The sequence below is a fragment of the Planococcus citri genome, chromosome 5, assembly GCF_950023065.1.
Source record: "Planococcus citri chromosome 5, ihPlaCitr1.1, whole genome shotgun sequence".
NCBI lineage: Eukaryota > Metazoa > Arthropoda > Insecta > Hemiptera > Pseudococcidae > Planococcus > Planococcus citri.
In genome coordinates, this window is record NC_088681.1 from 34,740,662 (window position 1) to 34,758,539 (window position 17,878).

At 34.7% G+C, this 17,878-nt stretch overlaps 2 protein-coding genes across 7 annotated transcripts in view; one reads left to right on the top strand and one right to left on the bottom strand.

Moving 5' to 3' along the window:
• hiw (highwire) overlaps window positions 1–17,878 on the bottom strand; it is a 304,196-nt gene that overhangs the window by 39,765 nt on the left and 246,553 nt on the right. The gene's annotated exons all lie outside the window — the stretch shown is intronic.
• Window positions 5,549–17,878, top strand: part of LOC135847378 (uncharacterized) — a 92,916-nt gene continuing 80,586 nt past the window's right edge. Inside the window, exon 1 of one of the 2 annotated variants that reach the window (XM_065366876.1) lies at window positions 5,549–6,156. In XM_065366876.1, coding sequence (XP_065222948.1) covers window positions 5,971–6,156 — 186 coding nt within the window. In that variant the 5' untranslated portion in view covers window positions 5,549–5,970. The remainder of the gene's footprint in view (window positions 6,157–17,878) is intronic. The other variant, XM_065366877.1, reaches the window with a different exon arrangement.

The following is a 17,878-nucleotide window of genomic DNA, read 5'->3' on the forward strand; positions in this document are numbered from 1 at the left end:
CACTCTAGCAAAAAAATCAAATTCCAAAATAATACCTTACTTAAATACTCATTTTTAAAAAAATTTATTCAAATAATTACATTTTTATTTTTCGATTTTGTTTTGGCAGTTTGGTGCTGGAAATATCTTGAATACAAATTTTCTTGAAAAAAAATGTACTTACTCTACGCGTTAAAACAATGTTTTTCTTTATTTTGAATAGAGGGCACCTCAAATTTGAAAATTTTGAGCCAGAAGTTTGTCCTTTCAGTTTTTAAAAATGGGTCATTTTTATTTTTTTCTCTGTGGTAGGTCAATTTTTCAAAAAAAGTAAGTATAAATTTTTAGTGTTGCGAAGAACACCCCTTTTATTCACAAGATAGGCAACTTATCATAATCATGTTTATTGTTGAGATTATTTTTATCTTTATCTATCATGGCGATGGTACTGACTCGATTTTTCCAATCTTTTTTTTAATTCCAGCTCAAATTCAATTCTTATAAATTTTTTGAAAAGTTTGAAAATGAATAAAAAAAATTGCTGGAGCCCTTAAAATAGTTCAAATCAAACCTGCCGTGCTAATAGATTCAAAAAGTCTAGAAAAGAGCTGACGTACCTAAATAAAAATTCAGTCAGGTTATTAAATAACCATGTACTCAGTCAATTTCTCTCTGTACTGCGATTAGACCAAAATTTTCCTGTTAATTGAGATAGCTCCCTTCACTTCAATTTTCAAAAAACATATTAGATTACATTACCTATACTTCAGGTCAAGGCGAGCATAATAAAATGTAGTTTACGAACCCATAAACTATAATAGACTGAATTCGTGTATTCCTTTTCATTGACCTCAGACTTGGATTTATACACGAATTTACGATTCGTTGTTTATAACCTAATAGATGTAAGGATTTGTACCTAGATATTGGTAGGTAGGTATAGAGAAAAAGATAGGACTACACAAAACTACACACGCGAAGAAGAGTCAACTTTGTTCGAAATATTTACGCGCCATTTCTGAACTGGTTTCTTTTTTCAGTTTTAAAATCCCCAAATAAAACTATTAAATCTCTCGCAACTTGGGACTAACACATATGTACGTACGATAAAAGAGTAAACCGGAAATCAGAGGTTTATGTAAATTCAGAGAGCTGAGTCATCGAAGTGTGGATCCGTTAGTTTTGATAAGATCTTTAATTACCTATTCTACAGCTAGGATGGATTTCGATCATCTTCTTTCTTGGATTCACGAATGAGTATTATTTTATGATTATACTAACTATTTTCCAGTTTTAGGTAAATTTTTAGTTCGCGTTTTTACTGCTCATTAACTATTTTCGACGGAGTAATTCGTAAAGAGAATAATAGCTGTGGATGATCTGTGAACATGAATAATTAATTTAGATATGTACCCAAGTGTACCTACAAGTAATACTCATCTGTTAAATTTCCGAGCAATAAAAAATTATATGTAGCTATGTAGCTTTGATAACTTAAGTTTTGAAATTTATTCGCGACTTAGATACTTCAATTTCTTCCTAGTTGGACTGTGCTAATTTAAATAGACATATTCGCACTAATCATTCTTACAATCAGTTGAAATCTGCTCTCATCTCACATCTCACGCCTCTCATAGTCAATTATCGCTCTCCTCCTGGTGTGACAGATACGCCACCGTCCTGCAAGTTTAATGAATAAACCGAGCTCGTGGCGCTCAAGTGTATGTCTAGACCACGCTATAGTATTTGTCTACACCAGGTGGGTATTTTCCAAGAACAATATTGCCACCAATTTGTCATCAGCAATACCTGGTGACAAGCCATTGATAAACTGACGCGAGTGATTTTTAACAATAGATGTGTTCCGTGTAAAAAGTCTAAAACTGGACCAACATTGTATCACAAGAAAAGGCTACCAGCTCGATAACGTTAGGAGATGTTATCACTATGCATAATCTCCGCATAGATACCGTTACCTAGCATATGTACACTAATTTCCTACATTGAACCGATAAACTTCAACAGAATCAACATTTGTGAAAAGTCGCGTCCTTTTACTCGTATAAAGATTTTTCAACAATTATCTCATCACCCTCACCGATGAACTAAACAAATATACGTTTAATTTGGTGTCGTGTCTTCATCCTGAGTTTCATTTTACACGTTTCAAAATACCTATAGGTAGGTATTCAAACAAAGTGTTTTTGTTGTTAATTGTTATTTTTCAATGCCACTTTTTTATCTCATCAATGTTAGGAGAATGATGTCCACCGGTTGAAACTGAGCTCTGCAAACCAAATAGAAGACCTTCAAGGGACGCGGGCTTTAGTTGTCTCGACTGCTCGGAACCAAAAGCAAATATTTTTTGTGCTCGTGGAAGTAGGTATCTAAACACTAAAACGTTATTCGAATACACCAAATCCAAAAGAGGATGTATAGGTACGGGAAATGTGCAGTAAATACCTAGATAAGGAATGCACGCAAATGCAATCTTTTGGAACTGGATCATTATTTTCGAAAGCAGACTGTGCAGGCTGTTTTTTCGATAACGTCTCCTCATTTGAAGGCTCTGATTGCGTATTTTCTAAAGACATGTAGGTTACGCACAAAACATGGAATTTCTATGCGATTTTCATCTCAAAATGAAAGTCTTCGGGAGACCATCCTTCTCAAGTTGTAACTCTACGAATGAAATAGTAGTAATAATTTTGAATAAAAAAAATGGAAAGCAAATACTAATTTTCAGATAGGTATTAATCCTTATAAAATTCAGGATAAAAACTGAAAAAAATCTTAAATCTGAAAACTTGTCTGCTTTGAGACTAGATCAGGGTTATTTTCCCTCACATATGTACCTATGTACGAAGTTGGAATCGGTGGACAAATTTTTTACTCTGAAGTCAAAAAAGAGTTATCTCATCTTTTTGAACCAGAAAAACTTGAATTTTTACGATCTCTATCAAAAGCCTTAACTTTTGCTTCTCAGTTCTCATTCTAAAAGAGGTCTCAGATTTAGAACTTTTTGCATCAGAGAGGTGCAAAAATTCAAAATACCTATACATACTTACCTATATCAAGAGAAGAGGGCGTTATTTCCGTTGCATGGAGTAAAATTGTAAAAAACTTCTTTTTCCCAAAAATGACACAACTTTGAAGATTTTTAGATTTATCTCCATTCCTTTGACCTAGGGGTATTGAATTTTCATTGTAATTCGTAAAATAAGATGAGTATTTAGATGAAATTTCTTCAGAAAATTGAAAATGTAATTGCTTGATTTTTTTCTACGGGTTTTTAAACAAGCCTCAAGAGCTTTTTCCATCATCACTGAATTAACTCAAGGTAGGTACTAGCTAACAAGGGAGGTGCCCCAGGTGACATTCACCGATTTCAACGATTCTTCCATCTTTGGATAGAGGACATCGAACATAGCCTAACCCCAAATTTTCAGCTGCTGAAGTTGATATTTCAGCCATCCACGGCAATTTTTCGATTTTCACATTCCAATTTTGAAAAAATCGAAAAATTGCCCTGAAATGCTGAAATATCAACTTTAGCAGCTGAACATTTCACCGTGGGCTAGTCATTATCATATGTATTGAAATTCCCAAATAATATTGAAGGTTTCGGTATGCGACCTGCGCCGACTATTCTTGGCCAATTTTTAATTTTTTTTTTTTTTGGGTGTTTATTGCCATGTGAAAATCGAAAAGTTGTCCTGGAAGGCTGAAATATCAACTTCAGCCGCTGAAAATTGTGTGGTGTAGACTATGTTCGATGTCCTCTATCCAATGGTGCAAGAATCATTGAAATCGGTGCATGTCACCTGTGGCATCTCCCTTGTAAGTATATTTTTGAAAATTTTAAAAAGATTTCGAATCTTCTTTGAATGTTTTTCTGATAACTCGAATGGAGAATTACATAGATATATACCAAATTTCAATGTTTATGATTAATTATAAATTGAGTAAACTTTAATTTTGAGTCGACAGCCACTTAGAAGAATTTCAGCTCCAAAGGTGCTTTTGAAGGAGATATGGGTCCCTGAATAGAAAACAATTTTTGAAAAAATCATTCAGAAGAAGGTAGGTAATTGTTAAAAACTTGGCCTATCACTTTTTCTTCGAGTTCTTAAAATTAGCAATTAATTACCTATGCCATAAAATTGACACCATTCTAAAATACAACTCGTCAACTCTGATATTGAACTGAAATTCGGGTCAATGAAAGAGCATGTGACCCAGACTTCAGAACCAAATATTGAGCTGCCGAAGTTGATTTTTTCAATTTTTGGCGAATTTTTGAAAAAAGTAAAAATACCCTTTTGATATGTTAATGTTACAAAAACAGTATACCTACCTATTCAGATAGCAAACTGAAAATCAGTTCATGCACTAAAGAAGTTCATCACCACTCAAATCAATAGCATTTTCGAGTCGGTTTTGAACCTCCAGCAAAAGTATGACTCAACTCTAATCATTTCAAATCGCTTCAGAAGGCTTTGTAATCAAATTCAGAAGCTGAAAATTTACTCTTATCATAAGTTTGACATTTTAAATCGATTAGGGTGGGTGAATCACAAATCCGAGGAGAGGGGTTGAAAAGCGTATTTTTTTAGTACCAAAATTAAAAATTTCTTAAAAAATTGCAAAATTGTAAATTTTTGCAACAAATTACTCGAAACTTCTGCTGTATATGTCCCTTCAAGTTGAATTCCAAAATAAATTACCACGACTTCTCTCATTGACGGTTTCGGATTTTTTTTTCATACTTGAGATTTGCGATTCACCTGCCCTAATCGATTCAGAACGTCGAACTTGTAAAAAAACTGGCCAAGTTGATTAAAATGCCTTCAGCAAGGAGTGATTTTAAATTGCTATAGAAAAGTGAACATTTGCTTGAAGCTTCAGTTCAACTTGAAAATTGCAGTAATCAACGAAGGGAGGGAGGGGGGGGTCAACTTTATTATATAAAGTGATTTTCAGATTTTAATTTTTTTATTCACTCTGTTGGCCCCTCAGTCGAAATTCGAGTTTTTTTCGTGGCAAATGGAAATACTCATTTGTAAGTTTGTAAAGCATAAAAATTCGTCATTAGAGAGATAGGTACCTACCTATTATTAGAAATTTCGCAATACGCTAGGTAAATACGTATCAAACGACGAAGAATAATTATTGATTCGTAATCCCAAACGTTTTCGTTATCATCGGTGTTCGTTAATTAAACTGAAATTTGCACGCTACAGATAAGTCTCATACGTGTATATCATTGACCCTGGCTTTGTAAATTTTTCTAAAAACGATTGCCAAGTGAGTAATAAGCGATGCAGATATCGCGTGGTCGTATATTTACCAACCCCGAGTATCGAGTAAACAGCAAAACACATCGTCAGTCTAGTATGTTTTCATCTTGGCCGCTTCTCATTAGCGGAAGAGCATAATTACCGCGACCGAGTAATACTAATACACTAAATTTCCTACAGTATAATTCGTAGAACTGTATGTACATTTTACACATACAGGCGAAGAAAAAGTAATGGAAGGGGTACCTACTAGTCGAGATGCACATAGACGTTGAAATTAGTACTTCGTTCGGAGAGTAACACACGTAGAGTTGAAGTTGAACGTCGTACGGCGCGAGGTGGTATCGTATGCGTAGTTTTTATCGCGTCTTCCGCGACGATCCAGTTTTACACTTCGGATCGAGCATCATCGAGAACCGGAGAACCAGTTTACTAACAGTGGTTAATCAGGTGTCGAAGTCGACTGGTTCGTATTGCGCGATACAATATTCAGGATAGTGTGGTCATCCTGCGTCTGCGACAGTGCAATCGTCGTCTCTTTCGTGAAAAGTGAAGTTTTCAAAAGCTCGATATGAAATTCTGTTTCTTGGCGTTCTTCTAGTAGTTGTTCTTGTTCGGTGGTGTTTTTTGGTGCTAGTGTGAAAAAAAGTGTACGATGCGCGAAACCTAACGATGGTTCTTTGTTTTAATAATGCGTTATCTTTTGACCATCACGTTGTTACCATTATTGGTATTATCGTTTGGGTCCTTCAACAGGTGCCATGTACACGGTTTGCAAATTCCGCCACCGCCCATCTGCAGTACGTCCACTTGTAATTGCACCGCTTTCGGCGAGAAAAGAATTAACATCAATTGCAGCTTTTCATCCGTGCAACAGGTAAGCATCCTTCAGCAATGTGTTTCTATCTTGACGAATCAGCTGTTTCCATGTTCTTATACGATGTCTGGATAGTTGTTTTAAAAAATATACGTCTAGCAACCCTTTCTTTTGTTGTCTATGGTACATTTACAATACCTACCTACCTACGTACAAATTATGCATGTAAAATGGCTATGTAGATTGTAGGTATTTGTATGTGGTGGTCAATCGTATCAGCTTCTTATAGTTTCAGCTTTATGTTCGTGTACGTGACAGAATTCTTAGCCGGTTCAAGTACAGATACATACGCCAGACTTCTTACGTGTTTCTATTTAAACGACCAATTGGCTTCCTTAATTGATTGAATAAGTACATCTCGCTTTGTTTCTAAAAGCTTGAACAATACGTACGTACATATGGTTCGCATACCTGATGCTGCCACTTGACCAAAGTAATTTCGCAATGTTCAAAAGGAAACGTTTTCATGATCTACGCAGATGACTATAATTAATACGTCGAAATACACCCTCCCCCCTCACCCAACCAGTTCTATTCTCAAAGCGTACCGTTTTGGTAACTCTGCTTTTGAAATGATCCAAGCAGATGGCTAAATTAAGGACAAATTTAAATAAGAATTTGTTAAAATAGAAGATAACATTGAAGCTTGTGAAAAGTGATGCAATATTAGTCAATTATTTTGAACGAATCTTCTCTCAAGAATTGGAAAGATAGTTTCAGAAACGAAATTTGTTAATATTTTCAGTTCTCATAAAATCTCGAGTCTAGAATGCCCCATTTTAGGTATTTCCTCTACATGTATACTGGCTACTTTCTCTCATAAACCTTCTTTTTGAGAGGGAGGGGGGAGGGAAGTGGTGCAATTCAGGACACTTCGCATTGAAGTTAATTCAGGGTCACTTTAGAGGCCCATGTGCCTCTTTATTCACCCTTCCATTTTTTATAAATTTTTTGAGGCAAAATTTATGATTGAAATTTCAAATGACGAGTTGATTTATTGAAACAGTATCAACAAATTATTGATTCAATTTAAAATTTCTTACAAGGGAACCTTTTGATCTAGCTCTCTCCGATTAGATGAAAAGAGCGTAGTCTAAAGCCTCCTATCACCAAAATGTCAGGTCCTAAAGTTCATTTTCGGATTTTTGGTAAATTTTCAAAAATTAAAAAAAATTAATAAACGCTATTTTAAGGACGATTTTTAAACTTTTTCATGGAATACTTATACATGTTTTTGAGCAAATTGGTTCAAAAAATGTGAATAATTCTATCCATCAAAATCTACCAGTTTTGAACCATTTTGGAGCCTCCAGCAACTTTTTAATTTTCTCCAGAGATTTCAAATCGCTCTGGGAGACCCAAAAATCAACTTTTAGGGCATATAACCTTGATTGGTGCTGATTATTGGAAACCCTTTCGAGTCTCGATAATTTTAGGTAGTTACCGCGAAATTCTGGGGATGCAAGTTCAAAAGTGAATTTTTGACCAATTCGTAGATTCCAGAAAAAGAGTAAAAAAAAACAAATTTTTAAAGAAGATAGGTACATACCTATAACTATTGATTTTTTCGGCAAGATATCGGTTAGTTTATCATGCAAGATCACTCCATTCGAAAACAATCGAAATTTTATCTTTTTGCAGGTGCCTCCAACAAGTTGCCAAATTCCTCCAGAAATTTCAAATTGCTGAAATCTTACAGCATGGGAGTGGGGGGGGGAAGTAGGAGATGATTTTGATTTTTCGATTTGGCTTGGTTTTGTTCAAATCCAAGCATAAAAATGTCATTTTTAAAAAATCTTTTGTTAGGAGAAAACTTCTTGGAAGTCCAGCTCCGAATTGAACGCGAGTTGGATTTTCAAAATAGAACGTTTTGGCCCCTGACTAAAATTTAGTAGACTTCTGGCTTTATAATTCCTTGAAAAAATATTCCTAAGTAAGCTATAAAATAAATAACACCTATCTACATCTGATAAAAGAAGAATAACGGCAGCAGAGATGAAGTTCATGAGGAGAACGGCAGGGGTGACTCTCAGAGACAGAGTCCCATCCGAGAAAATAACAGCAGATCTCGGAGTGAAGCCAGTCATGAAGAAGATAAAACAGTATAGGAAAGATTGGAGAAATCATGTCAAAAGGATGGAGGAAACAAGATCACCAAAACAGGTCCTCCAATATACACCAACGGGGAAGAGAAGCAGAGGGAGACCAAAGAGGAAACTCACGGATACCTCAGGCTCATCCTCAACAGGTTCCACACCGCAGCAGACAGGCCAATAGGCCTACCGCTTATAAGGAAACGACGACGACGACGACCTATCTACATTTCAATTAGTCAATTTATAAACCTGAAAACGCCAACCAAAACCAAAAAACCTAAATCTCGTTCTAGTATAGCAATCGGTGAATTTGACGAACAGCTTTAACATCTCGAAGTGTTCAAATTAATCAGTCGAAAATTCGCCGCAGTATACGATTGAAATTGCACAGCAACTTAAATAAAGTCGCATTCTCATTGTACTTGGCATAATGATTAATGACTCAAAGTATAGATTAGATAAAAGCTTTCTTTACATTCTAGAAGCCACTAATTGACACTTTAGGCTGGTTCGGCTTACCATTTAATTCTCACTACGACTGGGCCACTTGCCACATTATGTACGTTCGTATCTAAGAAGGGAAAAAAATCTCACCAGTGATACACTCGTATAGCCTTTTTTTTTTTTTTTAGTACACCCTACACGAAATATTACAACTGCGTGCGTAGGAATTAATCCCTACTGAAAACCGCTCCTTGGTGTATAAATCAACAGACCATAGAGAAGATACACGACAACAAAGACATACGGGTAATAAAATCGTACAAGAAACGTCTGTCAGGTATAAAAGAAATGTTTAGAGAACACAACCGAATGCATTTTATCAATGCTCAGCACTATGCAGTACAATAATATGCTGTGTGCATTCAGCGAGATTCCGTTTACAGTTTGCACTTTGCTCTTGTATGGTACCAAACCAATGTCTTAGACTTGTATAGGTTTTGAAAAAAAAAATCGTCGTTTGTAGAAAATCTTAGCTGATTCATTCTTTCTTGAAAACTTCCTCTTATCGAAATAACATAAATAGGCTACTGTGTAGGTAGGGTACCGCAAAAAGTATGAAATCGCGAGTACTCGCTGATAAATTCGTTGTATTTATATGTTTCGTTTATCATTACAAATTGTTATGGTTTGTAACCTTATTTTGAAAAAATAATAAACATTTTCGCTCGTAAACACTGAATCATTTTATACCTCACGAGTCTTAATCATAAAATGGACGTAATTAGCTATGTATAGGTATAGGTAGGAACCTAATTTGTCTCTTCTTCAGCTTAGGTAATTAGATAGGTATCTCAACTGGAGAATCTGAAGTTTTATTGGTCTACGTAGCTATTTAAAATGATGGTAAACGTATTATTGAAACGTATTACGTCATTCAAATCACTTATAACAAAGGATAGGATTTTTATTTGAAAACAACACCACGAGTGTAAAATATACGTTACGATGCTTCCAAACATATGTGTAAGCGTATTGATGAGCTCTATGTAAAAGGGTTGGTTTCCCACGATTTTTCGTCGGGAGGCTGTCACGCTTCGTTATTTTTAATTTTTCTAACTACGCTCGAGTTGTGCCAATGGATAGGTTCTGTTCGTACCTTTGTGAGTCTTGTAAAATCGTGTTCAAACTTGTTTTCATTTCGGGATAAGATGTCACTTTAAAGCTGAAAAAGGAGCCTCCCTCAAGTTCATAAAATCAAAAAAAAAATTTTTGCACCAAATACATGTTTTTTAAAAAATAATTTTTAAAAATTTGAAAATTCTATTTTATTGCATTTTTTTACAAACTTGAGAATTTTGTTCTTATTTTTTGAAAGACTGGAGAGGTTTTTTCTTTTAAAAAATGGGTTTTACTTGAAAAATTTCAGCACAAAAAAAATATAATTTAAACAAAATTTCATTTGTTTTGTTTTTTTTTCAACATTGGAAGTTACATTTGAGAACTAGAGGGGGTATGTATGTACTTTCCACAAAGAAGAACATTTTGAAGGATTCTGATGCGTAACTGATTGAGAATTTCTGAAAGCAATTTTTAAATTTTGGATTTTTTCAACTTTTTTTGGACTAAGAAGAAAACCAGAAAAATTTAGAATGATTTTCGTATAACAATTCAAAAACTTTGGGAATTGAAGCATAAAAAAGCAAAATTTCTAGATAAGGACAACTATTACATGGTAACTATTTGAATTCTTTTTCAAATTAATACCAAGATTTATACGATTTTTTATAAAATATAAAACTTGCATTTTTTGGAAGAAAATACTTTTTTTTTTTTTTTTTTTTTTTGGGTGTTTGTAATTACTTGATTATTACACCCGTCGTATTAGATTTAAATCGAGTTGGTAAGGTCAAGTTTTTTAATTAGGTCTAAGAATTTTTTAATTTCGGAAGGGTCGTCTGGTATGAATAGGGATCTTTCATCTATTTGTAGGGACAGTCTGTGCTGATGTAAGGAGGGACATTGAAATAGTAAGTGTTGGACAGATATAAGTTCTGAGAGGCAGAATTGACATGTGGGTTTTGAGGCCTTTTCATAGAGGTGGTTATGTGTGATTTTTGTGTGGCCAATTCTCAGTCTGGTTATAATGATTTCTTCAAGTCTGTTTAAGTGGGAGTGGGTTTTAAACTGCTGGATTCTCATGTGTTTTAAACACGTTTTTAACACAAATTCATTTGTTTTGGATTCAGTTTTTCAAATATACTTACCATGTTTTTTTAGGAAATTAGAGTTGAAAAAAAAACTTGTTTAAAACAAAAAAATGGTTTTCAAAAAGTCGCTGGAGGCTCCAAAAACATTTAAAACCATCTTCAGTTGACTAGGAATTCCAAAAATTGGACATAGTAAACTGAATTTCAGTTGATTTGAACGGTTTTTATGGCATCTTTTGAAAATCTGGAATTTTTAAAATATGGCTAGAGGCTCCAAAACGACTTGAAACCACCTCTAATTGACTCAGCAAGCTGAAATTAGGGTAGAAAGTAAATTTTACCTTCGAAACTGGAATTTCAACTTTCATAAATCTGCTGGAGGCTTTAGAAATGTTCAAAATAGTTCAAACTCGTTTTCAATCGATTCACAGGGTCGAAAATGGCATAAAATACCAAACTTCAGCTTTCTAAGTCAATTTAGTAAAATCTTGATTTCTTCCTATTTTTAGCCCAAATTTGATACTCTCAAAAATTCATCAAAAAATGAACCTTGGCATCTGAAATTTGGGGTTATTACCTCTCGAGTAAAAAATTCATAAGCTGAATTTCATTTTTCAAATTTTGGAAAATTTTTAAAAATTTTACATTTACCCCACACATTTTTTGATCTTCTGAATGATTACTACTGATTAGCATATAAATTCCAAGAAGTTGATTGATGCTGAAATTTCATTCTAATTAGAGCCAAATTTTAGTTTCTTACCTCACTTAGTTAGACAGGTAATAAAATTTGAATGTTCTTTATGAGACCCGTCAAACTTGAAAATGAATTTAGTCCCGATCTAGGTAGTAGGTACCTGAAATTTTACTTGATAATTCACTTTCAAATGCTTTTCCAATTTCCTTCAGCATCGGCCCAAAATTTTAGTTGCCAGAAGGGATATATCCTTCGTTAGTACAATATAATGTACCTATTGTAAATTCGTGGCATAAAATTTGCGCCGTGTAGATTTCGAATCATCTTTTAATTAAGTTTGTAAAACGAGATGAAAATTTTCACTTTCCATTGTAATCGAAAGCATAGGTAAGATTCGACCTTTGGTTGTACAGATCGAAGAACAATTTTAATTAAAAATTTCTTCGGCACGAGTGTGTAATAGTAGAAAGCAATTTGCTAAAAAGGATACCGTTTCTCTGGAGGCCTTTGGCCGGACAAGCAACACTTTTTAGTAGTTACAACGTGAACGACAGCGTTGAGCATGCGATTTGTTGTGTAGTAATTAAATTTACACCCTTCTGGTGGTCGTTATTTAATTAGTTTTGTCGTGTTGATGGTTTTCAGCAGCCGACCAAGAAGATTTTTTCTTTCACTTTTTTTCCCTTCTTCTCAGAGATGTGAAAGAATATCCGTGTTTTATAAAAGTTACCATATTGTTGAGCTGGTTAGGTTGAGGTACTCGTATCTAAAGAAACTCATCGCGATGGAAAATTTTTTTTATAAGTGCACGATTCTATCAAACGAGCCCGGGCCAAAAGCTTTGCGTAAAATTTTAATGCGACCAGCGTAGATATCTCGTGATGAATTTTCGCTTTAAACGAGCGAATTTCTCGAACCACAGGACGAGAGAAGGGTTGATAGAGATAACGACGTTGTAAAAGCTTCCAAGTTGTACGTATTTGTTAATGAAAAATTATACGCGGTCGTTACTGCCACAGACATAGAGTGGATTTTCTTATACGTCGTTAATTTGAACACGACAACTCGACCTAGCTTCAGCTTATTGGCGCAAATTTTTTTTCATCCGACCAAAATGCTTCGCGTTGTCGTATAGGAAGTAAGATGAAGAGTGTGCACTACTATAAAAGGTGTGTAAACGTACTAAAAACTACATCCGACGAGCTTTATTTACCGCACGTATTTGTATTTTCGAGTATCGCGTGTGTATTACTTTTTACACGAATATTATCATTGTTTTTATATTTAGTGTTGCTGATAAGATAGCGAACGCGAATAAAGACAATGCACAGATAACATAGAATTGCTTTTTATTTTCCGCCGAATTGTGCGCTAAGGAGTGTACAGTGTACATCAGATTTTAAACTAAGTACGGGTATTGTTTCTACTAAACATACCCTACTTGCAGATTAGGGAATTTATAATGGTACCCTGGATTATGCAAGACCGTTTCCTGCTTATAGTTCAGACTACATCCTCCCAGGGTGTGATGTGATTTTTTTCCACTCAGATGTACGAAACGAATTTTAATACATTGCTATTTTTCCGGATTTAGTATTTTACAGCGTCTCGAAGGTCGAATACATACTATTGATAAGAAATTTGACGTTTCTGGCACATTTTTTTTGTTATTTAATCCTATAGTCTTTGTTCGAAAGAATTCAGGGTTCGTGCTATTTTTTAAAACTAGGATACAGTTAAAAAGTGATAAGATTAAAAAATGAAATGGCTGAAAAGTTATCCTTATTTTGAATTTTTTGGCCAAAGTCTGTTGAGAATTTAGTAGCAAAGAGTCTCAGAATGTTTCAAATGGCGTGCCCTTGAAACTTCGGTGGAGTGGTCAAATTCACTATTAGAGATGTTGGCAGAAAGGGGAAATAAAATTTGGATTTTATTTAATAATCATCGAGAATCATAAAATTATCCATATAAAAGTTGAAATATTCTGGCAGAAAATTTTTTGCAACATGTTTAGCGTCTTGCAACCAGTTGTTAGGAGAGAAAAAAATTGACGCAGAAATTGCTGGAAATTAATAATTGAGTGATTCTGGTAGAACAATTTTTCAAACTGGTTCAGCGGTTGCAAACAAAAATTGTAGAACATGAAAAAATTGAAAAATTCTTGCAGAATAATTTTCACTCAAAAATTCAGGATAAGAAAAAAAACACTCACGCATTTAGCGTGAGAAGACCGACTTTTCTTTGAATAAAAATTTATTACGAACGAATTGATTCACTAGTTTTGAAACATTTTTACAGCAATTGATCTGTTTCTGTTCTGTTTACAATCGAATCGAATCATTTACGAACAATTGGCAATTTAGTAAACAAATTGAGTGATTTTTAGGTGAATCATTCGCGAACGAGTAAATTAATAGTTACTAAATTATTCGCGAACGAATCGATTCGTGTAAGTGACTCGTTCGCGAACGAATTTATTCGTATAAATGACTCGTTCGCGAACAAATCGATTGGTATGAGTGACTCGTTCTTGAATGAATCGATTCATTTACTCAATTTTTGGTGAATCATTCACGAACGGATTGAAGTTTTTTTGGCGAATCATTCACGAATGGATTGAATTTTTTTTGTGAATCATTCGCGAACGAATCGATTCGTATAAGTGACATTCGCGAACGAATTGAACTTTTCATTCAATTATTTTTCGTGAATCATTCGCGAACGACTCGATTTATTCAATTTATTTTTAGTGATATTGAGTCCAAAATTGATCCGCGTTACATTCGAAATAAGAAAATCGATAAATTTCAACATTTTCTGTCAAAAATCCATTTAATTAATTTTTGGTTAATTATTCGCGAATATATCGAGTAATTATCGAGTCCAAAATTGATCCGCGTACATTCGAAATAAAAAAATCGATAAATTCCAACATTTTCTGTCAAAAATCGTTAAAAAAATTTTTAAAAAAATTTGTTCCTGGGGTACGATTTGAACCGTGTACCACCCGCTCACCAAGCCAGCTCCTTCGCCCCAGGCCCACCGTTGTACTTTTCCAAAATGCAATTTTAAAAGGTATACATGTTGACTACCTATTTGAAATAAGAAATTCGATAAATTTTCATTTCTATTTTCGTGAAATTGATCGATAAACGTATCGTTTAAACGTACATTGTATCAATAAAAATATCCTCGATTTTTTGTCGAACTCGAATTTCCAAAAATTCATCTGCGAATATTCGAATTTCGAAATAATACGAAAATCGATAATTTTATTTGGTAAAATGGCACATTGAAAAAATCATCAACTTTAAAAATTAATTACTCAAGAACAGCTTAACCGATTTTGATGAAATTTAAATTTTCACCCGTTGGATACTTGCCTAACATTTTGTCATCATCAGCATGTTTCAAAAGTTCGCAGCTTCAGCGTTTATCGAGCGACAAAATTTGCGGGGTGACTTTGCACAAAATTCATTAAAAATGAAATTTCTCAGGAACGGCTGAACCGATTTTGATGAAATTTATAATCTTATAACTAGGTTACAAGCCCGATTTTTTGACATAACCATCATGCTCCAAAAGTTCAAAGTTTTTGAGGTTATTGAACTTTAAACTTTTTTTTCACAATTTTTCAAAATTCAATATCTAGAAAACGGCTGAACCAATTTTGATGAAACTTTGCATACAACTAGGCCTTTACCGTCCCTACAAACCAAAATTATCACCACGATCCAAAAGTTTACAGCTTTTGAGTTATATCGAAAAAACCAAAAAAAACTTATATCTATACTATAAAGCTGCAAGAAAAATAAATACCCAAAAAATACCCAAAAAATTCCCAGCCCGATCTATGGCACCTAGAGAGCTAATTTTTTTTTTAATCGACAGCTTAACTTCTCCAGAATATAGGAAAAATACGCGAGGGCAAAATTTTTGGAATTAAAGGGCCCAAATTTTGAGTTGAAATGGGCTGTTTTTGCCGTTTTTTAAATTATTCTCAAATTTATCAAGAACGAAAAAAGCTAGAAAGGCGGTTAATATCTCATTTTAAAGAGCATTAAATCCTGAACATTTACCTCGATTACATTATCCCTCTGGGGTTTTTAGTTTTTGAGCTATATTGAATCCAAATTTGAATTAATTTGAATTAAATTATCTCGAAAACTAAATATGCTAGATGGGTACTGTGAACGAGGGAAATGTTCGAAATCTCATGCTCTGTAAAATGGTGAAAACAGATTAGCAAAAAGTTGCTGAGATCGTGCGATTTTGATCGTTTTTTATGGCATCTTAAAACAAAAAACCGTTGAGACGATGCGTGTACTTATACACCCACACAAGCATACACACAACCACCAACGTAAATGTACCGGACAACGCGATGCCATGTCGTTGTTATTCCAGACAGGATCACCCGACATGCGCGCGCATAAAAATCTACCACTCCTCCAACAACGGAATTCATGCAATGCAATGCGAGGATTATGATTATGATTTTTGCAAATCGAAATCGAATCGATGAAGCGTGAAATTGTCAACAGATATTATTGTTAATGTTAATCCGTCTGTCTTCGGTGCTTTGTTTTTGCATCTATCATCTATCATTTTTTTATAAGGTAATTCAAATCGTCTGTCTGACTGTCCATTTGTACCTAAAATTTTTAAAAATTGTTGCTTGAAAAATGAAAATTCATTAAAAGTATTGGAGGTTGAAAAAAATTGTTCAGAGTGCTGAAAGTCGTTGAAAGTGGTGTGAAAACGAATGAAATGATTCCACAATGGCATTTCAAATCCCAAGTTCTTAAGGAAAGGTACTTGGGGGCAAACCTCTTCTGAGAGTGAGCGAAGGGGGGTTTGGGGGCGCAGCCCCCAAAAGCGAGTTCCGAGGGCGAAGCCCGAGGAACGAGTATGGGGGTTGGGCCACGAAGCGGCCAGGGGGCGTAGCCCCCTAGTATATATATATATATATAGCCGCATACAGGTAAACTCATAACGTTTTGTATAAACAGCAATCTCAAGACCCCTCTGTAACTTCGTTGCTGTGCATACGCTCGACGCGTCACCCCATAGGCCTGATAGTACTCGATGTTAGGCCGCGTTATATTCGTTAACTTGATTTTTGGGTCACCTGTGGAAAGGTATTTCATTGTCAAAACATCAATTTTTCAGAAAAGCTTTTTTTTAAAAGTCTCATACGTCTATGTTTTTCGCAAATGCTTTTTTAACAAAGCATCCTACAGAAAAATAACCAGCTCTGAGCAGAAAGGAAATTTAATTCTCTACAATTTCCTTCATGGCATTTTTTTCCTAGGATGCATACTTTTCCCATAAAATCAATGTTTAGATTGAAAAACACGAAAATTTGGACCTGTATAATCAACTTAAAATTAAAATTCAGCAGTCAAAAAGTTATTTTAGACGATTTTTGACCACGCCATGTGAAAGAGGACATCTTCAACCACCAAAATCACCAAAAAGAACGTAAAAAACGTAAAAAATGATTCTTGGCAATAAAAACCTTTTCCTCATATCCTCATACCTGTTAATTGGGCTATGTACTCTTTTGAAAATTGAGTCAAAAGTGAAATTGTATAAACAGCAATCTCACGTCCCTGCTCAAACTTTGCCAGTAGACTCCCCACACCTTGTAGATTCATATGGCACCTCATCGAAAAGTCACGTCCTAAAAAGGTTACGAGTTTGTCAAAACGTTATGAGTTTGCTGGTTAATCTAGAAAAAAGTTACGAGTTTACCCCCTAGAATATTTATATATACATGTAAAAACCATACATTACGAGATCCGTTTTATATAAAATCGGGCATTGCGAGATCCTGAGATCCTTTTGCCGGATCTCGCAAGTTCTCTCATATGCCATGGTACTCGTGAGATCCGGGGGACCCTGTACACACATTTTCAGCCGGATCTCGTTTTGCCTACTATTCATATACTTATATACTCGTACAATTTTTGAAAATAGATAAACGACGCATCTTGCGAGATCCACCCCCAAATCAGGTTTAGGTCGTTGGTGGATCTCGGTTTATGCGGATCGCGAAATTGATGGCGGCAATGCATAGAAAGGCACTGTTTACACACTACAACGTGCGTTCGAACGAAGTTGTAGGGTTATTATTTGAGTTTTTAGCATTTTTCGAAATTTTTTGGGTCGGATCTCGCAATGCCTGTGTATATGTCGGATCTCGCAATGTACTCTAAGACAATATAAACCTTATATAAGGAAACCTGAATTTTCGGGAATGGTCGTATCGTGAT